This window comes from Salvelinus sp. IW2-2015, linkage group LG5, assembly GCF_002910315.2.
Source record: "Salvelinus sp. IW2-2015 linkage group LG5, ASM291031v2, whole genome shotgun sequence".
Taxonomy (NCBI): Eukaryota; Metazoa; Chordata; class Actinopteri; order Salmoniformes; family Salmonidae; genus Salvelinus; species Salvelinus sp. IW2-2015.
The window spans coordinates 10,205,311-10,232,288 of NC_036844.1; the positions used below are offsets into that span (position 1 = coordinate 10,205,311).

At 45.8% G+C, this 26,978-nt stretch overlaps 3 protein-coding genes across 4 annotated transcripts in view; 2 read left to right on the forward strand and 1 right to left on the reverse strand.

The window, feature by feature from the left end:
- Nucleotides 1–2,088, forward strand: part of LOC111964490 (cGMP-dependent protein kinase 1-like) — an 18,648-nt gene extending 16,560 nt beyond the window's left edge. The window contains exons 9-14 of the mRNA XM_070443744.1: nt 246–425; nt 578–741; nt 870–992; nt 1,224–1,286; nt 1,517–1,583; nt 1,664–2,088. Of these exons, the coding sequence (XP_070299845.1) occupies nt 246–425; nt 578–741; nt 870–992; nt 1,224–1,286; nt 1,517–1,583; nt 1,664–1,762 (696 nt within the window). The 3' untranslated portion in view covers nt 1,763–2,088. The remainder of the gene's footprint in view (nt 1–245; nt 426–577; nt 742–869; nt 993–1,223; nt 1,287–1,516; nt 1,584–1,663) is intronic.
- Nucleotides 2,089–3,920: 1,832 nt separating this feature from the next.
- Nucleotides 3,921–7,071, forward strand: LOC111963620 (stanniocalcin-like). The gene is made up of 3 exons (XM_070443746.1): nt 3,921–3,947; nt 4,134–4,237; nt 4,305–7,071. The coding sequence occupies exons 1-3, from the start codon at nt 3,921–3,923 to the stop codon at nt 4,597–4,599; spliced, it is 426 nt and encodes a 141-aa protein (XP_070299847.1). The 3' UTR covers nt 4,600–7,071.
- Nucleotides 7,072–10,295: 3,224 nt separating this feature from the next.
- LOC111963890 (fibroblast growth factor receptor 1-A-like) overlaps nt 10,296–26,978 on the reverse strand; it is a 32,096-nt gene continuing 15,413 nt past the window's right edge. Inside the window, exons 2-17 of one of the 2 annotated variants that reach the window (XM_023987453.2) lie at nt 20,283–20,521; nt 17,268–17,357; nt 16,935–17,107; nt 16,512–16,635; nt 16,232–16,407; nt 15,963–16,107; nt 15,636–15,826; nt 15,345–15,490; nt 14,718–14,839; nt 14,448–14,558; nt 13,216–13,406; nt 12,937–13,059; nt 12,778–12,848; nt 12,475–12,612; nt 12,233–12,338; nt 10,296–12,124 (exon numbers count right to left, since the gene is read on the reverse strand). In XM_023987453.2, coding sequence (XP_023843221.1) covers nt 11,825–12,124; nt 12,233–12,338; nt 12,475–12,612; nt 12,778–12,848; nt 12,937–13,059; nt 13,216–13,406; nt 14,448–14,558; nt 14,718–14,839; nt 15,345–15,490; nt 15,636–15,826; nt 15,963–16,107; nt 16,232–16,407; nt 16,512–16,635; nt 16,935–17,107; nt 17,268–17,357; nt 20,283–20,400 — 2,325 coding nt within the window. In that variant the 5' untranslated portion in view covers nt 20,401–20,521 and the 3' untranslated portion in view covers nt 10,296–11,824. Of the gene's footprint in view, nt 12,125–12,232; nt 12,339–12,474; nt 12,613–12,777; nt 12,849–12,936; nt 13,060–13,215; nt 13,407–14,447; nt 14,559–14,717; nt 14,840–15,344; nt 15,491–15,635; nt 15,827–15,962; nt 16,108–16,216; nt 16,408–16,511; nt 16,636–16,934; nt 17,108–17,267; nt 17,358–20,282; nt 20,522–26,978 lie in introns of both variants that reach the window. The other variant, XM_023987452.2, reaches the window with a different exon arrangement.

Genomic DNA, 26,978 nt, shown 5'->3' on the forward strand with positions numbered 1-26,978 from the left:
CCAGTTCAACCTACCCAGAACCCTAGCTTCCAGTCCACCTCCCAGTTCTAAACCCTACCAGAAACCCTAGCCACCTCCCAGTTCAACCCTACCCAGAACCCTAGCTTCACGTCCACCTCCCAGTTCAACCCTACCCAGAATCCTAGCTTCACGTCCACCTCCCAGTTCAACCCTACCCAGAACCCTCAACCTGGCAAATTGTTACATATCAGTAGAGTGGCAGTTGATAGTCTGAGCACCCCTAGATCATCTATGGCCCTAAACATGTTCAACTCTCTTCTAGGGGTTCGTTTGAGGACGGCACCACACGGTTCTATACAGGGTGTGTTGTAGAGGCTCTGGCCTTCCTCCATGTTAGAGGCATCATCTACAGAGACCTCAAACCTGAGAACATCATACTGGACCACCGAGGATACGCCAAACTGGTACTAGTACACACACAAACACCTCCGACGCAGCATAGAGTTTCGGAATAAGCAGGCAGTGTGGTTTTCCTTCGTCTTCAGTTGATTGAATCTCGGGGCACAGACACACAGAACAAAAAGCACCATATTTAGTGTGCGTGTTTATCTATCAGGTGGACTTTGGCTTTGCTAAGAAGGTGGGTCTGGGTCAGAAGACGTGGACGTTCTGTGGGACTCCAGAATACGTGGCCCCAGAGATCATCCTGAACAAGGGACACGACATCTCTGCTGACTGCTGGTCCCTGGGGATACTCATCTATGAACTGCTCAGCGGCAGGTACACCGTGTGTGTGTGTGTGTGTGTGTGTGCGTGTGCGCGTGCGTGCACAGAGATGGGATCTTCTTATTGGTCTCAATGCTGAGATTGTTTTTCTCTCTCTCTCTCCCTCCCCACCTCTTCTCCAGTCCTCCGTTCTCTGGTTCTGACCCTATGAACACCTATAACATCATCCTGAGAGGAATCGACATGGTGGAGTTCCCCAAGAAGATCTCCAAGAGTGCTGCCAACCTCATCAAACGCCTCTGCAGGTTACACACCCACACAAACACACACACACACCACACACAAAACAGAGCATAGAAACCTCATCAAAAGGTGCTTGCGCAGAGTGTGTATATGTGACTGTTGTGTGTGTGTGGTGTGTGTTGTTGTTGTGTGTGTGTGTGTGTGTGGTGTGTGTGTGTGTGTGTGGTGTGTGTGTGTGTGTGTGTGTGTGTGTGTGTGTGTGTGTGTGTGTGTGGTGTGTGTGTGTTGCCCAGGGACAACCCATCTGAGAGGGTGGGGAACCAGAAGAATGGGGTGAAGGACATCCAGAAACACAAGTAAGAGTTACCATGGTGATGAGGACTACTGGACCTACCAGCCAATAGGACTGCATGGAACAGAAATAGCTACATTCTCTGAAAGGACGTTTTGTTCTTCAGCTCCCATACAGCTCCCTATTCCCTATTAGGGAATAGGGTGCCATTTTGGACACAGCCAAGGTCATCTTGATACAAGGAGAGCTGAGTTTAGTTGTCCAAGCTGTGACTCTTTTTTTATTTGTCTTCAGGTGGTTTGAAGGTTTCAATTGGGAGGGACTCCGACAGACAACTCTGGCCSCTCCTTTCACTCCTACTGTGAGCATACACGTTAATACACACACACACATACACACACACAGACACACACACACTCAGCCGTGTCTCCTCCTTCCCAGGTGGAGGGTCCACTGGACACCAGAAACTTTGACTGCTTCCCCGATGACAGCGAGGCCCCGCCCCCAGACGAGGAGTCCGGCTGGGACCTGGAGTTCTGATTGGACAACATACATTATGTAGAACAGACATGCCTTTCTGACATATAGATTAAGGCATCAGGTGATGGTATTTCTGATGATGGTAGTTCTGTCTGCGCCCTCCCGAATGCGAGCCTGGTTGTGCTAGGTTTAACTGGTGGGTTTACCAGGTAAGCTAGGTATATCAGGTTGTGGCTCTGCCAAAGTGAGCTGGGGGAATCATAGTACCCCCAGGTAGCAGCGGCCAATCAGCTGCTGTTGTCACCTGCTCCTCCCCATGACAGTTTTCTACAATACAGTAAGACTTTTTAGGAGATTTGTTTGTGTTCATCTGTTTTGACTGGGGTGATTGTTAGTTCCGCAGTATTTGGTCATAAAATATATAACCAAAATAAAAACATCTATCAAAAAACGTTCAACTCTGTATCAAATGTCTGAATAAGCCAACAGAGCGGTGTCATGCAGAAGCACCAAGAGGGAGAGAGATGTGACTGTGCATGCAAAAGGAAGAATAAGGGGGAAGAGTGTGAGAATGAATGAGGGGAAAGTTAATGAAAGTTAGAACAGAACAATTTCCTTTCTCAGATGTCACAGCTCTGAGACCCTTAACAACTATTTGAACCTCTTATGAGCTGTGACAGGTTATCAGATCCAAATAGGTCGTCCTGGGTCACCAGGGACTGTTACTCCATGGCAACACAGGTCATCATGGAAACCCTGCCACCTCCACTAACAACCTTTTTCCCCCTGATAACACACACACACACCAACACGCATGCCTTTCACAYTGATTGATCTGCCTTTCTACATGACTGAACCACTGCACATGTAACATGACTGGAATTTTTAAAACAACTCATTTCAGTTTCCTAGGCCTAATTTAACTAGGGAAGTAGCCTATTCTAAATCAAACTTGAGCTAATCGTAGTCATATTACAATACTGAAAGGTTTCTGGTTTTGCAGACAAGTCATTTTCCCTACAACCACACCTGAACAGCTGCTTCTCACATTAGCAGACCCATTGAAACCTCGCCCTATGCATTTTGAAATAAAATAATCACTTTAGTTTCAATTTCCACAATGAACGTTCTTTCAATGAATAAATATGAGCACACGCACGGAAAGTTCCAAAGCGCTCAGTGGAAACATTTTATAAATTAGCCTAACGCACGCACCGCGACCCCCCCACTGGAGATGCCGGTCGCTGATTGGACAAACCCGCTGGGGGTCCAGTAATTTGTATAACAAACGGCTATAAGAAACAGCTCGTCAACGTAACACTAACCAGGGAACTAACAGAGAGCTACATCCCAACTGTTCTCCACCAAAAATCAAGCCGACCTCTTCTACCTCTTGCACCCGATGAACGTCACCATATTTCAACAAGATGCTAGCTAAATTCGGCCTGTTAACGATCTTCCTAGTCCTGGGGACCTCCGCCTTCGATGCCGAACCGGAGGAATCCTCTCCTCGCCGTGCACGCTTCTCCTCCAATAGCCCCTGTGAGTACCGTTGGTTAGGCTAAAGTGCAAAACACAATGCAAACTGCAGTTCTTATCCAAATAAGACTGTAGATACAGTCTTGGGTTCATGCACAATAGTTGGGRATGAAAGTTGCCTCGTGTAGTCAAACCTCCCTAAAATAGTTGCGTTCCCATGAATAGAGACATAGGCACTTTCTTAAACGTATGTGAGTGTAGCCCACTATAGCTTCTGTCAATTGCTGAAGTTTGATGTATTCCCCCCCCCCTCAACCACCCTCTCTCTCCAGCGGATGTGGCTGGGTGTTTGAATGGTGCTCTAGCTGTGGGATGTGGAACATTTGCCTGCCTGGAGAATTCTACCTGTGACACAGATGGCATGCACGATAATTTGCCACTGTTCCTCCACACTGCAGCTACCTCAACACACAGGTAATCTATACACACACCACACACACACACACTTCTTTTTGACGACCCACCGCATGTCTAACCACGTGTGTGTGTGTGTTGTGTGAGCGCAGGGTAAGACATTTGTAAAGGAGAGTCTGAGGTGTATTGCCAACGGCGTCACATCTAAAGTGTTCCAGACCATCAGGCGCTGTGGAATCTTCCAGAGGTGATCTCTGAGGTCAGTCACTGGCTTTATTAGAGATTCACTCCATGTCAGCCGTCATCTCTTCCTATCGGCGCCAAAATGATCCCAAATAACCTCTACTGTGTGGTAGGATGAAGTGCTAGTCTCTGAGAGTTAAAAGAATTGTTTGTGTGTGTGTGTGTGTGTGTTGTGGTGTGTGTGTGTGTGTGTGTGTGTGTGTGTTGTGTGTGTGTGTGTGTGTGTGTGTGTGGTGGTGTGGTGTGTGTGTGTGTGTGTGTGTGTGTGTGTGTGTGTGTGTGTGTGTTTTGGTAGGTCCAGGAGGAGTGTTACAGTAGACTGGACATCTGTGGTGTGGCTCGCTCCAACCCTGAGGCCATTGGAGAGGTGGTACAGGTACCTGCACACTTCCCCAACAGGTGAGCCAAACTGTGTGCGCTCGTGACTAACCCGGTGTATTTGTCTAATGCAACGTGTGTATTCCAGGTACTACAGCACTCTGCTTCAGTCCCTGCTGGCCTGTGATCAGGAAACAGTGGCGGTTGTCAGGGCGGAGTTTGTTTCTAGGCTGGGGCCAGACATGGAGATCCTCTTCCAGCTGCTGCAGAACAAGCCTTGCCCCCAGGATTCTAACCAAGGTGCTATCTCCGCCCCCGGCTGGCACTGGCCAATGGGGTCTCCCCCCTCCTTCAAGGTCCAGCCCAGCATGAGAGGAAGAGACCCCACCCACCTGTTCGCTAGGAAACGCTCTCTGGAGGAGTCGGATAGCGAGATGGAGTAAAGAGGAGACWTACACTACCGGTCAAATGTTTTGGAACACCTACTCATTCAAGGGCTTTTCTTTATTTGTACTATTTTCTACATTGTAGAATAATATTGAAGARATCAAAACTAGGAAATAACACATGGAATCATGGAGTAAACAAGAAAGTGTTATATTTATATTTGAGATTCTTCGAAGTAGCCACCCTTTGCCTTCATGACAGCTTTGCACACTCTTGGCATTCTCTCAACCAGATTCATGAGGTAGTCACCTGGAATGCATTTCAATTAACAGGTGTGCCTTAAATGTTAATTTGTGGAATTTCTTTCCTTAATGTGTTTGAGCCAATCTGTTGTGTTGTMACATGGTGGTGGGGTATACAGAAGATAGCCCTATTTGGTAAAAGACCCATTCCATATTATGGCAAGAACAGCTCAAATAAGCAAAGAGAAACGACAGTCCATTATTACTTTAAGACATGAAGGTCAGTCAATACGGAAAATGTGAAGGACTTTGAAAGTTTCTTCAAGTGCAGTTGCAAGAACCATCAAGCGCTATGATGAAACTGGCTCTCATGAAGACTGCCACAGGAATGGAAGACCCAGAGTTACCTCTGCTGCAGAGGATAAGTTCATTAGAGTTACCAGCCTCAGAAATTGTAGACCAAATAAATGCTTCACAGAGTTCAAGTAACAGACACATCTCAACTTCACCTGTTCAGAAGAGACTGTGAATCAGGCCTTCATGGTCAAATTGCTGTAAAGAAACCACTACTAAAGGACACCAATAATAAGAAGAGACTTGCTTGGGCCAAGAAACACGAGTAATGGACATTAGACCTGTGGAAATTAAGATTTTTGGTTCCAACAGCCTTGTCTTTGTGAGACGCGGTGTGGGTGAACGGATGACCTCTGCATGTGTATTTCCCACCGTAAAGCGTGGAGGAGGAGGTGTTAGTGTGTGTGGGTGCTTTCCTGGTGACACTGTCTGTGATTMATTTAGAATTCAAGGCACACAACCAGCATGGCTACCACAGCGTTCTGCAGCGATACGCCATCCCATCTGGTTTGTGCTTAGTGGGACTATCATTTGTTTTTCAAAAGGACAATGACCTAACACACKTCCACACTGTGTAAGGGCTATTTTACCAAGAAYGAGAGTGATGGAGTGCTGCATCAGATGACCTGGCCTCCACAATCCCCCAACCTCAACCAAATTGAGATGGTTTGGGATGAGTCGGACCGCAGAGTGAAGGAAAAGCAGCCAACAAGTGCTCAGCATATGTGGGAACTCCTTCAAGACGGTTGGAAAAGCATTCCAGGTGAAGCTGGTTGAGAGAATGCCAAGAGTGTGCAAAGCTGTTATCAAGGAAAAGGGTGGCTATTTGAAGAATTTTGWTTTGTTTAACACTTTTTTGSRTWCTACATGATTCCATGTGTAATTTCATAGTTTTGATGTATTCCCTATTATRCTACAATGTAGAAAATAGTKAAAATAAAGAAAACCCCTTGAATGAGTAGGCGTGTCCAAACTTTTGACCGGTAGTGTACATGCACACCGCTCATACCTTGAACACACACTCACATATACACACAAACACACCACAGCTACCTTAAACACACAAACACACATTCATGAATGCTTCAACCCTCTATGCATGCTGACACACACACAGCTGTCTCCTCAAATGATTAAGGCTAAATGATTAAGGGAGGTTTGGAACTGCTGTAATGTGGTAGGTGATTTGGGGAAGCGTCTATCTCTAGCTGCTGTTGAAAGTATTTCTGTGTTGGCTGATGCTTGATGAGAGGGGGATGAAACGTGTTAGCTGGACGTTGAGTGTGGAMGATAATATCTGCTCAGAATAGACTCGATTTAACCTAGAGAGCTGTTGAAAAGTCTGATCATTTAATGTTAATCAATTGAAACATTTCAAAGGCTATCTAAGAAAACYAAATGTCATTGTAGTTCCATCTGATTTCAACATGGCATAGCAGCCATAACGTCCCAGTTTTGAKCAGTGATTACCAAGAGAAGCCTATTTAAAAAGACCTTTGGATATATTACTATAATATTATTATTGGGTATTTATTTTCTTACTAAATGTTTATTTATGATGTTGTATTARGTCTTTAGTTGTAACTTGTGTGATTGGGTTGAGTTGTCGGCAGCGGGCGGAGTTTGACATCTTGATGTGACGTCAAATTCTGATTCCGTGCTGTATGTCGCTTTATGACGATGTCACCACCCCCTCACAGGGACATGATTTCAACGCGCTGGTCGTGGGGCTCACCGCATCCTTCTCTGTCACTGTCTGTGTTAATGTAAGATCCTATACTGTGTAAAAACACGACAATAGTATGCTGTGGAAGATGTGGTTAAATCGTGTGTGTGTGTGTGTGTGTTATAGTGTAGTCAAGTCTGGTACTTTACACTATGGGGGCTTGTGGTAATTCTCTCTGCTAGAAATAAATGTTGTGATCTGCATCATATTGACTACAGTGATTTCAAATCAAATGTTATTTGTCACATGCGCTGATTGCAACAGGTGTACAGTAGACCTTACAGTGAAATGCTTACTTACAAGCCCTTAACCAACAATGCCGTTTTAAGAAAAATACGTGTTAAGAAAGTATTTACTAAAATAAGCAAGTTAAAAAAATAAATAAATAGAAAAGAAGAAAATAGAAAATAAATAATTAAAGAGCAACAACAAAATAACAGCGAGGCTATATACAGGGGGGGGGGGGGGGGCACAGGGAACTTGAGGTCATTGAAGTAATATGTACATTTAGGTAGAGGTAAAGTAACTGCATAGATAATAAACAGAGAGTAGAAGCATCGTAAAAATGTGGGGTGGGGACAATGAAAATAGTCAGCGTAGGTCAAAAAAGTTTAACTAGGCAATTCAGTTAAGAACAAATTCTTATTTACAATGACAGCCTACCCCGGCCAAACCCTAATCCGGACAACGCTGGGCCAATTGTGCGCKACCCTACGGGACTCTCAATCACGGCCGGTTGTGATACAGCTTGGAATCAAACCAGGGTCTCTAGTGAAGCCCCTAGCACCGCGATGCAGTGCCTTAGATCGCTGCGCCACTCMGGATCATTTTATTAGCTGTTTAGGAGTCTTATGGCTTGGGTGTAGGTACCGCTTGCCGTGCGGTAGCAGAGARAACAGTCTATGACTAGGGTGGCTGGAGTCTTTGGCAATTTTTAGGGCCTTCCTCTGACACCACCTGGTATAGAGATCCTGGATGGCAGGAAGCTTGTTCCCAGTGATGTACTGGACCGTACGCACTACCCTTTGTAGTGCCTTGTGGTCGGAGGCCGAGCAGTTGACATACCAGACTAGTGATTGAGCGATCCTAGTTTCAAACACTGGTGATCTTTAATCGTTTGCATTGGTGTTAGATTTGGGCTCCTGAGTAGCTCAGCGGTCTAAGGCACTGCATCTCAGTGCAAGAGGGGTCACTACAGTCCCTGGTTTGAATCCAGGCTGTATCACATCCGGCCGTGATTGGGAGTCCCATAGGGCAGCGCACAATTGGCCCAGTGTCGTTCGGGGTAGGCCGTCATTGTAAATAAGAATTTGTTCTTAACTGACTTGCCTAGTTAAATAAAYGTTAAATAAATAAAAATATAGAGTGTGAGGTTAAAGTATTTTCAAAGTTTATTCTGTAATTTCCATCCACTGGGTGGCAGTATACTCCTGTCGTTGATGGGGCTGTGCGTCCTTAGTACAGGATACTCCTGGCCAGGGGCGGTGRGTCCTTAGGACAGTCTATCCTACAACGAGATTATCTCTGGTACAAATCTCCAGTCCCAGCCAAACTCCCCAGGCCTATGACTTTACCAGACCTCTGCACATACAGCCAGAACCAGCATTCTAAATCACAGGACTGTAAGCCCTCCTACGTTCTTCTTTCCACTTTCTCACAGTCAGTTTCTATGCTTTACAAACTCGTCTGTTAGATGACTTAGGGCTGGTTTACCAAACAGMTCTGTATCTGGCAGACCAGCCGTAAGTGTACAGCAGTGGTTCAAAACATCCCGAATTTTCAAATTGAGGCAACGATAATTGAGGCAACGATAATAAGTCTCCCTAATCAATCCGTGTGATCAGTTAGGAGGTTGTTGGCCCAGACAGTTTGAAAGGGAGGGGAGGTGTACCAGAGGAAAAGATCCATACTGCTAATGGCCCCCTAAGTGTTCAGTAATGACATAGAAGACATTATTTCTCTGTCTCTCTCTGTCTCGCTCTCAGGAGTACATGCGGTAACACTTACCTGTTTCAACTGCTTCAGAAAGAAACTATGCTATACTAAAAAGTTCAGTTTCTAAAATGGTGGTTTGGGTCACAGCTGATCCTTCTAGGTCGTTATTGGGGCCAGAAACAGAAACAGTGGTGATTGTGGTTATTGGGTGGGTCGCAGCAGGGAATTTTGGAAGGCTTTAGATGGGTCACAGTACAAAACAGCCTGGGAACCAGTGGTAATGAAGTACTCAGCGTTGACTTGAGGTAAACTTGAACTCTCTGTCTGTCTCTCATGCAAGTGCGCGCACACACACACACACAATAGGAAGTCTGGAGAGGACAGGGGGAGCAGGTAGCTGACTAGTGGTGGCTATTCAGTAGCCTGATGGTCTGTGGGTAGAAGCTACTGACCAGTCTTTCAGGTTTTGCCACGATGCCCCTATACTTAGTGAAGGAAGTGGGGAGAACAGGGCGTGGCTCGGGTGACTGGGGTCCCCGATGATCTCCTTGTCCTTCCTGCGACACAGGCCATGTGCACCCAACGGTGCGTTCGGCTAAGCGTACCACCCTCTGTAGCACCTTGCGGTCAGCGGCGGTGGAGTTGCCGTACCAGGCTGTGATGCAGCCCGACAGTATGCTCTCGATGGTGCTCCTGTAGAACACTGTGAGGGCCCTCGGGGGACAGGCTGAACTTCTTCAGCATCCTGAGGTTGAAGAGTCGCTGTCGTGCCTTATTCACCATGGTGTCCGCGTGGTTTGACCATTTCAGCTCCTCTGACGTGTGTACGCTGAGGAACTTCMCACAGTTGATAGCCACCCTGTCAATAAATCTCCAGCGTTTTTTTACAAAAGCCTGATAACCCTGACAGCCCCTGTGGTTCCCAAGGCTGATCCTCCGCTAGCTCCTACAGGTGTTGATAACAGCACCACACTGGATATGCCAGTGACTCTGACGCCCCTCTGACCATCTGTCCCTGGTGGAAACTGCAGCCCCATTATGGCTCCTCACACCCAGTAACGGCAACTCACGGCCCATAAACCCCAATAGAGCCCACATACAGCCAGGAGAGCACTTAATAATGGAGAAGGGTGGCAGGGGTGGGGTGTTTGCATAAACACCGTGGTGGGGGACATTGATTGCKGTCATTGTGTGTGTTTGTGTGGTGGTCAACATATAGGGCAGATGGCTMTGCCAACAGCCCTCATTTCCAGGAATACGAGCAACCCTGAGAAAACACACTCAACACGTTTAGACAAGCCCAGATTTACACAGTGACACAGGAAGAGCTCAGGGAATATAACCCTATTCAGGGTAATCAGGTTAGAATGGGCTACTTCAAATTTATGAGTGAAAGGGTGGGTGCTTTATCCTTACGCCTTCGGGGAAGTTTCTGGAAAATTCCTATCTTCATCTGAAACAATAAGGATAGGATCCACATTAAATGTTTTTATTCAACACATAGTTAGCTATGAGCTGTGAATAGAACACAGGGCATAGAACACAGAAACAGCTGAAATCTCACCAGAGAGAGAGAACGCAGCCAGAAATTTAACAGAATGTTWCCTCTCCAAGGGACAGACACGCTATCCAGACCCTGGACCTCAGCCAAACAAGCTGCCAGCTATGTGTGTGRCTGGCAGGAAGCTGCTGTCTGTGCTGTAAGGTCCAGATCTCAGGGTGATTGATAGAGCGAAGTTACTGGCCAATCCTCTCTTCCCACCATTAATCACACACACACAAACACACTTCCCATTTTCTGGAGAGAATGCTTCCTCTGCAGTCAGCAGCAGAACCTCTCTCCCATCACACACTTGTTCACCAGTCCTTTATTCAGCCCCTGAAGTCCCGGAGCACTACTACGCAACATTTGGGCTGACTGATCACTTCAGCATGCGCTCTCTCTCCCTCCATTTTCTCTCTCATTCAAAACGACTTCAGTGAAGTTTTGTAATACTGTTGTCTTTATTAACAGTCCTTTAAATAAAGGCATCCTCTGTAAAGGAAGGTAGACTTCCATTGGCGATAAGTGCATTTGCCACTGTTTTAAAACCATTTACATTATCATTAACATGATCAACAACATCATCATTACCTTCGACGTAACACTGGTGTCCATAGAGCCTAGACTAGAGAGTGATACTGTAACTGTAGGCAAGCCCTGACTAACACTGCTGCTGGTATGATATTAGCTTATTAAAACACATAGCATCTTACCTACTTCTTTCCTCTGATTRGAACACATAGCATCATATCCACTCCACTCTTAGGTGTACTTTCATTGACAGGGATAAAAACAAGCCACCGTCTCAAAAAGTAACACTGGAGATATATTTTCAGATGACACAATTCATAATATACTGTATTTATATAAAAAGCCCCCGTCCCCGCAGGAGGCCTTTTGCCTTTTGGTAGGCCGTCATTGTAAATAAGAATGTGTTCTTAACTGACTTGCCTAGTTAAATAAAGGTTAAATAAAAAATAACTGAATTATTTGTTTTCCCTTGGGAAGATTTCCTTTTTATAGCCTGTATGGTTTACTCATGAAGCAGCAGTTTGTTGCATAATATGGCGATGAAAATAATGTTTAGCAGCCTCCTCCTCCGCCTCTTGCTCCTGTGTGAGTATCCCTATATTAATAGTTCAGTATACTCCTAGGGAGGAGAACAGAAGAGCCCAGTCTTTGTGAAAAGTCATGGTTATAACAGAGTCATAAGACCTCTGTCTGTCTATCTTTGCCATTGTCTTAATCTTTGTTAATGAGCCTCTCCCCAGAAATGCTAAGCAGGTCAAATGAAACCGCTCCGGGGCAGACTGGAGAACGAGGGGTTAAAGCACTCAGGTAGTGTCCTCCCCTCTGGTAGGCCTCCCAGTCACCAAGGAGGGGCTGGGGGTAGAAGCCAGGGGGTTGGGGGAAGGAGGGGCTGGGGGTAGGAGGGGGGCAGAGAACACTGGGTAAGAGACTGACTAAAAGTGAGGTGTAGATCAACGTTGGCTGTGTCCCCGGGTGGTGGTGTGCCGGGTAGGTATGGTGTAGGTCAGGGTGGATGTCCGGGGGGGGGTCCAGGAGGGAATATGGTGGTCGTAGGCCAGGGTAGAGGTCCGAGAAGGGGTCCTAGGGGGGGTGTGCTGGTTGTAGAGCAGGGTGGAGGTCCGGGACGGGCTCCGGGAAGAGTACTCTGCTCTGTGGGTCGGCTCCCTGGAGAAGACAGAGTCAGAGGAGCTGCTGGTGTCTGGGCCCACTGAAGAATACTGGACCGCAGGGATGGACAGATCCAAATACTCCTAGAGCGAGAGCAGAGACAGAGGGAGGGAGAGAGAGAGAGAGGACATGTTCAGGGGAACAATTCAAATGATACGAAAATGACACTGTGTGTGTGTGTGTTTTTTTACCTGGTTGGCCATGAGTGAGAGCATGCGATCCAGATCCTCTACCAGTTGTTTGAAGGTTGGTCTGTGAGACTGAACAGCATGCCAGCAGTCTCTCATCATCATGTACCTGAGAAAAAACGCCACAGGGTCAGAACAGACAGTGCATTTGCATCACTATACATGCAAGGACATTTATTATACTTGTATCACTATACTTGCGAGGACATTGTACTGTATGTGTGTGTGTTTCGGCGTGTACTCACAGCTCCTCTGTGCAGGCGGCTGGTCTGTCCATACGATGTCCCTCCTTCAACAGTTTGAACAGCTCCTCCACGGGGACACCAGGGTAGGGAGAGCCTCCTAGAGTGAAGATCTCCCACAGCAACACACCAAACGACCACCTGCAGCACACACACAGAATTCAATACAGTGAACTATCACTTTATCAGGGACAGTTATTGCTGGGCTTGAAAAGAAACCTACAGGCACATTACATGATGGATCAACGCAAAGCCACGGCACAACAGAACGCAACGTCTATGAAAAGTTAGGAGGGCGAGACTTACACGTCACTCTGGTGTGTGTAGATGCGGTCGAACAGAGCCTCCGGTGCCATCCATTTCACTGGCAGACGACCCTGGGAGGAAAACAAGGGGTTAAACCACCTATATGTCCGTCTGTCTGTGTTTAAGTCAAACCTGCTCCATTTTGACCAAGTTACTCACGTTGGTGGTCTTCTTGTAGTAGTCTATGTGGTGGATGTCTCTGGCCAGCCCAAAGTCTGCAATTTTCATCACATTGTCCTCTGTCACCAACACATTCCTGGCTGCCAAGTCTCTGTGGATACACTACAAAACAAACAATTGATTGATTAATTGATTGACAGGCACAAATGTCCACACATTTGAGAAAGGGAGGAGTACCAGAAGAGAATAGATGCAGACGAAGAGAGAGAGAGAGAGACAGACAGAAAGAGAGACAATAACACTGGTCTCTTCTCTGACCTTCTGTGAGGCGAGGTAAGCCATGCCCCTGGCCACCTGGTAGGCAGCAGACACCAGCTCCCTGACCTCCAGCGTGTCCAAGGGGGCCTGGGTAGGCCCAGACCAGTACTCCAGACCCACAGGCCTCCGACACCGCAGGTACTCTCTCAGGTTGCCCTGAGATGCATACTCTACCACCACGTGGAGAGGGCCTGGAGAGAGAAGAGGGTTATAATTAGGCTTGGGCGGTATGCRGTATACAGAGGTATTCTGAAAAAGCCACGATTATATTTGAATATMTGGAGATACTTTTAAATACCTGCAGTCAACTCMTGCAATAATTTAGGAGATAAAGCAGATTGCGRTCTTCATTTCACGTGTCACATTYTTTTACATTATGAAGCTTACCGTAGTTCCCCAGAACAGTTGAGCCAGTCACGTGTTTGTTTGTAAATAGCACAACGGGAGAATACAGGAGCTGGCGAGTCCAGCTGTGTATTTGGTTTAACTTGCTAGTTAGCTAAGTAAGTGGCTGAGTTAATAAAGAGACACTTTCTGCCGTGTTTGAGAAGTCAAAGTGCTTTTGATGAGTTATCTGTAAAGCTGGCACTGATGCCATCTTGATTTCTTTGCGTAAATTTTTTCTCCTCTCCGTTCTCGGCCGAGCAGAGCAGGCAGGCCCGTTACCGTAGCAACTCCAAACTCCACACAGACACAGCGTGTACACATACTGCTCCAGAGCCAGTACTGTTCTTCCTTCAGACAAGCATGCGTCAAAACTTTGTTCATTTTCACAATGTCTCTAGTTCACATTCGRTTGTAAATGTCCAAACGCAACAGAAATGACATTCAGTAGCTACTACCTATACTTGTATAACTGTATAAGCTGGATTGCATGTCTTTGCAATTAGTTTATTTTGTTTGCGCTCGTTAGCATATTTAGCTAACAGCCTCTACTGAAATTCGCTATTAGTTTGTGCTATTTTTGTTAGCATTRTGGTAATGGATGCCCAYTGGCATTTATTTTGCTTTTTTAGCACCCCATTGTGTACAGACGGTAATACCATAAATCCAGAGATGAGAGAAGGACGGTATGACGATATGAAAATCTGGATACCGTCAAACCCTAGTTTGAACCCAAGGTTCAGTGCTTGGACCCCTGCTGTTATCTTTATCCCTTCGTACTGTGCCTCTTTGTACTTATGGTTTGCCATTCTGCTCATACGCATGCACACACACAGCGCCAGTCTTACCATCCTGTGTGCAGGCTCCTAGCAGGTTGATGATATTCTTGTGTTTCCCGATCATCTTCATCATCTCCATCTCAGAGATCAGATCACTCAGGTCCTTCTCTGTGGCGTCCGCTACACAGGAAATAGGACGTGACATCACATCAATATCAACCAATACGCACACCGTTTTCAAGGTTAGAAATGATGATACCAAAATCTACGTTTATTCTAATTTACTCCTCAAATTTCAGGAATATATTTCAAGAAGTAGTCAGCAGTAGTCTCACAAACCTTTAAGCATCTTCACTGCGACCATGGTGAGACGGGAGGGTTTTTCTCTGTCCAGACCTGCAGCCTCTGCTAGCACCACCTGACCAAAACAACCTTCACCCAGTGGCTTCCCCAGAGACAGCCTAGAACACAGACACGCACGGCATATTGTTATTTTTATTTTTTGCTCCTTTGCACCCCAGTATCTCTACTTGCACATTCATCTTCTGCACATCTATCACTCCAGTGTTAATTGCTAAATTGTAATTACTTCACCACTACGGCCTATTTATTGCCTTACCTCCCTAATCTTACCTCATTTGCACACACTGTATATAGACTTTTCTATTGTGTTATTGACTGTACGTTTGTTTATCCCATGTGTAACTCTGTGTTGTTGTTTGTGTCGCACTGCTTTGCTTTATCTTGACCAGGTCACAGTTGTAAATGAGAACTTGTTCTCAACCTGGTTAAATAAAGGTGAAATAAAAAATAAAATAAAATGAATGTCCTGTTCATGGAGGTTATGAATCCCCTTGGTTAAGTTATAAGCGCCTTATGCAGATTATGTATGCCATATGCAGGGTTATMTATTCCCTAAATTCTAGGTTGTGTATTCTCTATGCAGGGATATAAGCCTTCTAGTACCTGTCCCGTGACAGCTCCCAGAGCGGGTCCGCAGGCAGCTCATATTCTGACACGCCGGCCAGGTTGGGCGTMGCTCCACTGGAGAGGCGGTAGGGTCTGACCAGACACACCCCAGACTGCAGAGAGGAGGAGGAGTCTACTGACACCTAGAGAAAGAGAGGGGGAGGCAGTGAGAGAGGATATGGTAAGCAGTCAGCCTGCTGAACTAAACCCAGGGATTAGTTCTCAGGCAAAGGTTACGCATCATACGATCGTGGTTCACGGGTATGTGTGTATATGTGTGTGTGCTACCTGTCTGCGTAGGGGAATGCTCTTCGCCAGTTTATGAACAGCCAGCTGGCTACTGAAGTCGCTCTTCTTCGGGGAGCAGCGTAATCGGCAGGCGGTCGCTATGGCGATTAGGAGCATGATGATGAAGAAGCCGACACAGTAGATGAAAATCTGCAGGTAGGCCTGAGACGGGACGGGGGAGGGAGGCACGTCTGCAGAGGAGGGAGTAAATGTTTTTATTTTATTGTCATTTTTGTTTGTTTGTTCTCTTCCATTTTGAGTGCACATTTGTAAAGCACACTGGGCTGCAAAGGTTAAGAATAATCGAGTGTATTTATGTGTGCGTACCTTTGATCACGCTGAGCCAGGCAGAGTGGTGAGACATTCCTATAGAGTTTCCTGCCAGACAGGTGTACTCTCCCTCATCCTCCACAGACACGTTCCTCAGAGTAAACACCTCCATCTCCCTGTCTGTGGTGTTAAACCCTGCAGTCTGAGGGCGATAGAGACATGTTTATGTGGGGTAGCCCTTGTGTGTACAGTGTGTGTTAACCTTCAGAATTCGTACGTAGATGTGTGTGTGTGTGTGTGTGTGTGTGTACCTTCAGTACACGTACGTAGGGTAATCCGTCTGTCCCCACTCTGCTGCCGTTAATGGTGATGCGTTTGAGCCACTGGATGTGGGGCTGAGGGTCGCTGAACACTCTACAGACAAACTCCACGTCACTACCCACCACTGCCGTACGATTAGCTGGCAGGCCTGCCTGGAGGATGGGCCTGTGAGGGGAACGTTCTAGAACACACAAGCACACATGCAACGTGAGTGACGCAAACACACACATATACATACACATCTCTCTATGTATATCACAAGTAAACACACACACACATACTGACCCACTACATCCAGCTGGTAGGTGTGTGCGAGGCTGCCGTGCTTGTTCTCCACCAGACATGTGTAGTTGCCTTTATCAGACGGAACCACAGACTCCATTATTATAGTCCACATGTGGTCTCTGAGCTGAAAGAGGGAGGGGGTGAGAGAGAAAGTCAGGGAGTGAAAACATAAGAATAACCAAGAAAAATACACATTTGGTGTGGTGTTTGTGATTGAAATTTGGTAAAGTAGAAATAAGTGAAATTTGGTATTCCCCAAGGTTCAGTGCTTGGACCTCTGCTGTTATTTTTATACATTCTGCCCCTTGGCACTGTAATCTAATCTTTACTTTTAAGGTATGCTATTTTACCTGCTGACTTTACTGATGATGCACTATACAGACAACACACTATGCAGCAGAGGGCTGTACAAACATTACATACCTTGAAGCCTCCAATCCGCTGGTCTCTCCTGAACTCTTTTCCATTCCTGTACCACCGCAAAGTTGGAGTGGGATTACCAGTCGCCTGGCAACGGAATTTAACAGTCTTACTGGCAGGAACGGCATGGAGCCTCTTTTCCATCTTGTCTGGAGTCACCCAATGAGGAGCCATCGCTGGAGAGAGAGAGGTATTTATATTTCTAACTTTGTATTCAATATCAATCTTTTTGTAAATTGGTTTGGCTCCTACTTTTTCATACTAATAAAGTTAGAGGGAGCGAAGGGGAGTGACAGGTAAGGTGTGGGGGGAAAGAGGTGAGAGGAAGGGGCTTACGTTGGAGCTTCTGGTTGTTGTACAGTTTATTTTCCTCTGAGGAAGACTCTTCGTCATCATCTTCATCCTCCGACGATGTAAGCATGTCAGCTATGGAGAGAGGGGAACACTTTCAGTATTGCTGTAGTTCTCAAACGAGTATGTAAACTAGAGTTAGAAAACCAGTGTGTGTGTGTGTTGTGGTGTGTGTGTGGGTGTGTTTGTGTGTGTGTGTGTGTGTGTGTGTGTGTGTGTGTGTGTGTGTGTGTGTGTGTGTGTGGATGTGTTTAACTATTCTTGTGGGGACTTCTGGTCGAGAATAAATTTTTTTTGACCAACTGGAGACATTTTGTTGGTCACGACAAGGTCAAATGCTATTTCTAGGAAGTTTAGGGTTAAGCTTAGAATTAGTGTTAGTATTACATTAAGGGTTAGGAGCTAGGGTAGTTTTAGTAGGAGCTAGGGTAGTTTAGGGTTAGGAGCTAGGGTAAGGTTTCAAATCAAAATCAAATTTATTGGTCACATACACGTGTTTAGCAGATGTTATTGCAGGTGTAGTGAAATGCCTGTGTTTCTAGCTCCGGCAGTGCAGTAATATCTAACAAGTAATATCTCACAATTCCACAACATATACCCAATATACACAAATCTAAGTAAAGGAATGGAATTAAGAATATATAAATATGGATGAGCGATGTCAGAGAGACATGGACTAAGATACAGTAGAATAGAACAGAATACAGTATATACACGGCAGTTAACCCACTGTTCCTGGTAGGCCGTCATTGAAAATAAGAATTTGTTCTTAACTGACTTGCCTAGTTAAATAAAGGTAAAATAAAAAATAAAAAAATGTTATAAAAAATATATACATATGAGATGAGTAATGCGAAATATGTAAACATTATTAAAGTGACTAGTGTTCCATTCATTAAAGTGGCCAGTGATTTCAAGTCTATGTATATAGCAGCGGGCTCGAATGTGCTAGTGATGGCCAAATAATAATACATAAATAAACATTTAGGGTTCAGGTTAGGTTTCTGGTAAGTACTGGGTACTTTTGGGTAACTACAGGTTAGGTAAGAGTACGGTTAGGTTTAGTGAAAATAGGATTCTGAATGGGACTGAATTGTGTGTCCCCACAAGGTTAGCTGTACAAGACTGTGTGTGTGTGTGTGTGTGTGTGTGTGTGTGTGTGTGTGTTGTGTGTGTGTGTGTGTGGTGTGTGTGGTGTGTGTGTGTGTGCAAACAGGAAGGGCTGAGACAAGGTTACTCCGTGGGGGTCTGCTGAGTGGTAATGGAAACGCCATAAAGATTAACCTTTCACCCCTTTTTAAGGTGCCTCGACTATCGCCACAGCGCACACACCAACGCTCCTTCAGAGTTCCCACGTAGCTCCCTAACCCTAAGCTCAGAGATAAACACACACACTAATCATCAGCACCTTCATCCTGACAAATGGCTGCAAACAAAAGGGTAAGGATGGGTGTGAGGGTGAGTTGAGGAAGGAGGGCCCCAGAGCTTTAATAATGGGTSCTGTTTGAATACGTTGAATGAGAAAAAAGCCTTTTTCCCTCTACCATTAGACACAGTCCGATAYGGTTCCAGTCCACAGCATTCACAGATCCAGCCACGTCAGATCAGTGATTACTATAAACAGGGACATTTTCTACCACACATCGCTTTCCATCTCTCAGCAGAATGTATATATTGATTACTATACAATATAGAACTACTATATTACTAACTAAGGGCATTTTCTGCCGCAGATCCCTTCCCTCCCCACATCTCAGCAGGACTGCGACCAGAGAAAGCACGCCTCACCATCATATCTACTGTAATCTAGGGAGATTAGGTCCATAATCATCACCACCACAGAGTGACATAGACCATCCCGGAATCCCAGCTCCCAACCTCACTACAGCTGGTCTGTAATCTACAGGGAGAGGTTTACAGAAACTGCATTATGGGAAGTCCTGAATACTGTCTGCTCATGGCAGGGGGAATATTCCTAATGAAAGGTTGTCAAAGATAGACACAGAGAGAGAGAGAGTTGGAGAGAGAGAAGAGATACAAACAAACAAGGATAAAATAACTGAAAAGAAGAACGGAATCCACTAAACAAGAGCAGAGCAGGGGGAGGTGGTTGAAATCCAAAGACCAACAACTTTATTTGAAAGATGCAGCGAGACAGAGATGGAAAATTGGAAGCAGCCTTTGTACATGGAAAAATTGTTTGCAGCAGAAGTTACATTTTGGTGTTTTTGACTGTGAGAAAAACAAGAGTTGATGTGTTCCAAAACAACAGTATCAAACACACATTCTCTCTGTATCCAAAACACACTCACTCACACATGCACACAAACAAACACACACACATTCGCACGCACGCACACACACACACCATGGTGTTAGGGCTGGTTAGGATGGCCGTGGTTGCAGGACTCGCCYATAGAAGGAAAAAAAACACCTCCTTTCAGACAGCATTCATCCTTTCCTACCAAACACAGCCTTTCTGTTCCACATCCAACCAGCTGTGTGTGTATGTGTGTGCGTGGACAGGATATAACCATAGCCAGCGGTGGAGACGCTAAACCGTGGTTGCGCCATGAAAAATCCCTGTAAACATCCTCAGTTTTTGAACTAAATGGACAAACCTTGAAGATTGAGGTCCTTTCTAGACCAATAAAGAGCCTCCACACCCCCAAATTGAAGAGTGTGTTCTGTCCTCTGTCTCAGAATAAAGACCCACTGCTAACTGAGCAGTTCCAGACAGCGGAACAGAGTCAGTGGGATTGAACCATCATGGAAGCAGCCTGAAACCCAGAACCCTCAGCCTGGCATGAAAGAGATCAAATAAGAAAGAGCAAGAGAAAGCTCACGTTAAAAACGCACACGAGCGAGCAAAACGGAAGCGCACGCACGCACACACACACAGAAGGCTAATGAGACGCAGCCCTGCCGAGAGAGAGAGCAAGCAAGCGAGAAAGAAAGAGGAGAGAATTTAAGATCTTTTATGTGGTCCATGTCTCTTACCTGTGTCACTGTCAGTGTCACTGAGGGAAGCAGCTGGTCTGGACTGGGTTAGGGGGGACTGGACCAGTAGAACCAGTAGAGACCAGAGTAGCAGCAGAGACCAGCGAGACAACAACATAATGGCACTGGTATAGCTTAACTGGTACAGTACTGGAATGGCAAGGGCAACTGGTACAGGGCTGGCTGTAGACGGCGCTCCAACAGATCAACCCACAACCATCAACTCTTCAGGTGGGGAACTGTAAGAGAAGAAAAAGGAGAGGTTCGAGAGGGACAATAGTGGTTATGTTAAAAAAAGGTGAGAAAAGGTCGAGTCACCACTACCCTGTCAGCCCATGCTGTCGGGAGGACATTGGTGGAGACACATGCTCTAGTGTCTCTTTTCACAGGTCTGAGATGGGAACTCCYCTTCCCACACTCCTCAGCCCTCACACTTTAGCACCTGTCCCCGAGGGGAGGTGAGAGAGGCGCACCTACCKCACACACACACTTTTGACGCGTGTCTCCTGTCAGATCACCGGTCACACCTTAAATGCCCATCGAACATCACAGAACAAAAACTGTGTCATATCACAGTTACGCCATACATCCTCTTCACAGAGTCTTGCCCCGCTACTGAATGGACAAGTTTAGTGTCTCTCGTCAGAGAGCCCATTTATTTTGGGAGATTGCAAAATATGACCTTTTTATTCAAGAGAGAATAAATATATTTTTCAGGTGATAATAAAGCATGTTTCGCTAAGTTACTTTCTTCTCAGCTTGTTTCTCTAACTTTATAGCAAGTCAAGCTTGGCATGAAATGTTTTGAAAAAATTATTCAAAAACAAATTCTTTCTGGTCTCTCATCCCAATTAGATCCAAACCAATTGGCCTACCGTGCCTCCAGGGGTGTTGATGATGAGTTACTGGTCATGCTGAACAATATTTACGAACATTTAGAAAAGGCAAATAGCCTAGTGAAAATTGTATTCATTGACTTCAGTAGCGCGTTTAACACCACCCAACCCCACTTACTGGTGGATAAACTGGTGAATTTGGGTMTCAACTCTCTACTGATCAAYTGGATMAARAGTTTCCTTGTGAACCGTACCCAACAAGTGAAGTTCAACTCTGCCATCTCTACATCTAGAACGGTGAATACGGGAGCCCCTCAAGGTTGCGMACTTTCACAGATACTTTAAAAACTGTACACAAACGAATGTCAAGCCTCTGACTCAGCCCACACATTTCTTTCAATATGCAGATGACACCGCTGTTGTGGGTTTCCTCCACCCAGACCAAGCCTCTCTTCAACGTTTAGACAGAGAAACAGACAAATTRGTCCAGTGGTGCGCATATACCTTTCTTGAAATAAACGTTAAGAAAACCAAAGAGACGGAAATTGATTTGAGAAGGAACAAAACTCTACCTCCTACGAAGATCAATGGGGAATCAGTCGATAGAGTGACCACATATAAATACCTGGGATTCGAAATAGACAATAAACTGAAATTCAATGACTGTGCCTTTGCAAAGATAAAGAAAATGCAACAGGGAATGTTTTTTTTAACGCAAACTGAACCAGTTTAATGTTGACCGCCATATCTTACAAATGTTCTATAAATCTGTCCTGCAGAGTGTGTTGTCCTTCGGTCTGATATGCGTGTTTGGAAACATGTGAGTGCAAGACCAAGTCAAACTTCAGCGCTTGATTAAGACGGTGGGAAGGATAATTGGTATAGATCAAGAATCAGCCTCCAGACAGTACTCATCCCCTTCACTCAAAACTCAGTCACAGCAGCAGCCGGACAACGGGAAAGAGACTTCTTCAAAAGAAAATGAAAACAGATAGATATGGGGACTCTTTTATTCCAACAGCCATTAGACTGTTTAATAGATAGTCTGTTGGGTATACGGCATATTGCACTTTCACTTTAAATGTGTAGTTATAGCACTTTGAATGAATTCTATTGTGTAGATTCTGTGTTTTCATGTGCGTCGCCCCACGGACCTCCCGGTCGCGGCCGGCTGCGACAGAGCCTGGGCGCGAACCCAGAGACTCTGGTGGCGCAGCTAGCACTGCGATGCAGTGCTCTAGACCACTGCGCCACCCGGGAGGCCTATGTACCATCTTTTTAAGCACATGAAAAAATGAATTTCCCTCTGGTTGTAACGTCTGCTTCCAACTCACACTCTGAAACACATAGATCCCCCGAACACAGCTCACTTTCCAGCCTACTTTCCAGCTCACACTCTCAAACACCTAGATCCCCCTGAACGCAGTTCACTCTCCAGATCCCAATCACCTGAATTCTGATCACCTGTTCACACACCTGTATGTCATTATCACACACTATTTAGTTCAGTTCTTTGCACCCCATCACTGTGAGGTATTGTTTGTTTTGTGACACACTTCTTTCTTACTGGTTTTATGATAGTGAGGCAGGCAAAAACTAAGGACGCCTTTTGCCTATTCCCTGCCTGTACTTTAGCCTATCGGATTTCCTGTTATCAACCTATTGCCTGATCTTCCGGACTACATTACTAACCTTTTCCCTGCCTGTACTGTTGGCCTTTTGGACCCCCTGTGTATGACCTTCTGCCTGCCCCTGGACCCAGCTACCTGCCTTCTCCTGTGGTCCTTTGAAATAAACACCTGCTGCGCCCTGCGCTTGAAACCAGCTCTCTGTCTCCCCCCGTGTTCATTACACTGGTGGGATAATAAAGTTCATCTGAATCACCAAAAACAAATGTCATTACCAGCACAATAAACTTAAACGGGAGGGAACAGTCATATAATATAATTGGCTCAACAGCCAATATGTATTATTTAACATTACTATTAAAATAGTACTCACTTATAGGAATGGGTAATTGTTTACAAGTTGCTAGTTAACCCATAAAGCCATCAATATTTTCATCTTCTGTGGTTTGGTAACTTCCTGTTCRTGYCGGACTCTGGCTGGACTGAGGACGACGCAAATTTGAAACATTTCAAAGTATTTGGCGTCCGTCTCGTAACGGAGACTTTAACCGCAAGGGGGCATTGCYTTTCCACTCTGTTGTGGACATCCACATTGAAATGCATGACATCCGGAGCAACATAACGGAGTGCTTATGGGTAATGTGAATGAGGATTGAGTTACACCTCCTTCTAAAGGCTGCTACACTGTTTACGTGCATGTTCATAGGTGGAGTCGGTTTTTGGGGGCAGCAGACACTTTTCCTTGCATTCCACCCGGTGTATATCCACTAGGTGGTGCCAGAGTAGCTTACCAAGAGGGGCCGAGGCACTCTTTATGACTCTAGCTAGCGACGGCATTTGAAATTCAGGATCCAGTGTTATAGGCCTGTTACAAATACTAGCTAGCTAGCTACATGTCTGGTGTTCTATGCTTTCAACTCTACTTCACAGAGTTAATTAGCTACAGAAGCAAAAATGTCTGCCTCCAAATTGGAAGAGCTTGAAGTGCTCTTACAACTCGTGAGAAATAAAAACAAACGGTGGCAAATTCGTCCACAGAACACTACTAGGTGGGGAAGGAGAATACGTCTCTTGTCCGACCTATGCGAAGCATTGACGAGGAAAGACCATTTCAATACTTTCGGATGTGGGTTGGCAGATTTCACAAGCATGGTAGACGTGGGCGCATTTGGTCGGGAGGGAGATGCGGGAATTTCCTCACGACACAAGTTTGGCTCCCAACTCATTGCAGGCCAGCTGCTGCTACCAAGGCCAGAGTGCTTGCCTGGGGACCCAAACACAAGGCCATATGTCTTCGGGGGAGACGAGGCGCTTCCTCTGAAAGTCAACATGTGACCATGTCCAGGTAAGATACTGTAAATGGATGTGACTTGTAATATTATGATGTGAAAATTACACCAATGTAAATAGAATAGTTGTAATGATATGCCTCACATAAAAGTGCTTTGGCATCCCAGTAGGAGGATAGGGACCTATGTCCAAAGTATAGACTACACAGTTGTTACAGTACATATTTGATAGCATTCATGTTGGGGCTCCCGAGTGGCGCTGCGGTCTAWGGCACTGCATCTCAGTGCTAGATGCATCACTACAGACCCTGTTTCGATTCCAGGCAATCGGCGCAGTCCCACTCCTGGTCTCTTTCTCCTTTATCAGACTGCGAACATACCGGTCCCGAATCTGTCTCCATGTCGATGCTCCCGAGTGGCGCAGCATTTTAAGGCACTGCATCTCAGTGCAAGAGGTGTCACTACAGTCCCTGGTTCGAATCCAGGCTGTATCANCGGCCAAACCCTCCCTAACCCGGACGACGCTATGCCAATTGTGTGTCGCCCCACGGACCTCCCGGTCGCGGCCGGCTGCGACAGAGCCTGGGCGCGAACCCAGAGACTCTGGTGACGCAGCTAGCACTGCGATGCAGTGCTCTAGACCACTGCGCCACCCGGGAGGCCTATGTACCATCTTTTTAAGCACATGAAAAAATGAATTTCCCTCTGGTTGTAACGTCTGCTTCCAACTCACACTCTGAAACACATAGATCCCCCGAACACAGCTCACTTTCCAGCCTACTTTCCAGCTCACACTCTCAAACACCTAGATCCCCCTGAACGCAGTTCACTCTCCAGATCCCAATCACCTGAATTCTGATCACCTGTTCACACACCTGTATGTCATTATCACACACTATTTAGTTCAGTTCTTTGCACCCCATCACTGTGAGGTATTGTTTGTTTTGTGACACACTTCTTTCTTACTGGTTTTATGATAGTGAGGCAGGCAAAAACTAAGGACGCCTTTTGCCTATTCCCTGCCTGTACTTTAGCCTATCGGATTTCCTGTTATCAACCTATTGCCTGATCTTCCGGACTACATTACTAACCTTTTCCCTGCCTGTACTGTTGGCCTTTTGGACCCCCTGTGTATGACCTTCTGCCTGCCCCTGGACCCAGCTACCTGCCTTCTCCTGTGGTCCTTTGAAATAAACACCTGCTGCGCCCTGCGCTTGAAACCAGCTCTCTGTCTCCCCCCGTGTTCATTACACTGGTGGGATAATAAAGTTCATCTGAATCACCAAAAACAAATGTCATTACCAGCACAATAAACTTAAACGGGAGGGAACAGTCATATAATATAATTGGCTCAACAGCCAATATGTATTATTTAACATTACTATTAAAATAGTACTCACTTATAGGAATGGGTAATTGTTTACAAGTTGCTAGTTAACCCATAAAGCCATCAATATTTTCATCTTCTGTGGTTTGGTAACTTCCTGTTCRTGYCGGACTCTGGCTGGACTGAGGACGACGCAAATTTGAAACATTTCAAAGTATTTGGCGTCCGTCTCGTAACGGAGACTTTAACCGCAAGGGGGCATTGCYTTTCCACTCTGTTGTGGACATCCACATTGAAATGCATGACATCCGGAGCAACATAACGGAGTGCTTATGGGTAATGTGAATGAGGATTGAGTTACACCTCCTTCTAAAGGCTGCTACACTGTTTACGTGCATGTTCATAGGTGGAGTCGGTTTTTGGGGGCAGCAGACACTTTTCCTTGCATTCCACCCGGTGTATATCCACTAGGTGGTGCCAGAGTAGCTTACCAAGAGGGGCCGAGGCACTCTTTATGACTCTAGCTAGCGACGGCATTTGAAATTCAGGATCCAGTGTTATAGGCCTGTTACAAATACTAGCTAGCTAGCTACATGTCTGGTGTTCTATGCTTTCAACTCTACTTCACAGAGTTAATTAGCTACAGAAGCAGAAGCAAACATGTCTGCCTCCGAATTGGAAGAGCTTGAAGTGCTCTTACAACTCGTGAGAAATAAAAACAAACGGTGGCAAATTCGTCCACAGAACACTACTAGGTGGGGAAGGAGAATACGTCTCTTGTCCGACCTATGCGAAGCATTGACGAGGAAAGACAATTTCAATACTTTCGGATGTGGGCTGGCAGATTTCACAACCATGGTAGATGTGGGCGCATTTGGTCGGGAGGGAGATGCGGGAATTTCCTCACGACGCAAGTTTGGCTCCCAACTCATTGCAGGCCAGCTGCTGCTACCAAGGCCAGAGTGCTTGCCTGGGGACCCAAACACAAGGCCATATGTCTTCGMGGGAGACGAGGCGCTTCCTCTGAAAGTCAACATGTGACCATGTCCAGGTAAGATACTGTAAATGGATGTGACTTGTAATATTATGATGTGAAAATTACACCAATGTAAATAGAATAGTTGTAATGATATGCCTCACATAAAAGTGCTTTGGCATCCCAGTAGGAGGATAGGGACCTATGTCCAAAGTATAGACTACACAGTTGTTACAGTACATATTTGATAGCATTCATGTTGGGGCTCCCGAGTGGCGCTGCGGTCTAWGGCACTGCATCTCAGTGCTAGATGCATCACTACAGACCCTGTTTCGATTCCAGGCAATCGGCGCAGTCCCACTCCTGGTCTCTTTCTCCTTTATCAGACTGCGAACATACCGGTCCCGAATCTGTCTCCATGTCGATGCTCCCGAGTGGCGCAGCATTTTAAGGCACTGCATCTCAGTGCAAGAGGTGTCACTACAGTCCCTGGTTCGAATCCAGGCTGTATCAATGTCAGTTTTCCTAGTTTCCGACTAGCACGTGAACCCAGCATAACCCCTATCCAAAACACCCTTCTGGCCAGGGAACAGAACACCATTTGCTTCCAGCCTGCCTGTCAGTGTCACAGTGTTAAAGT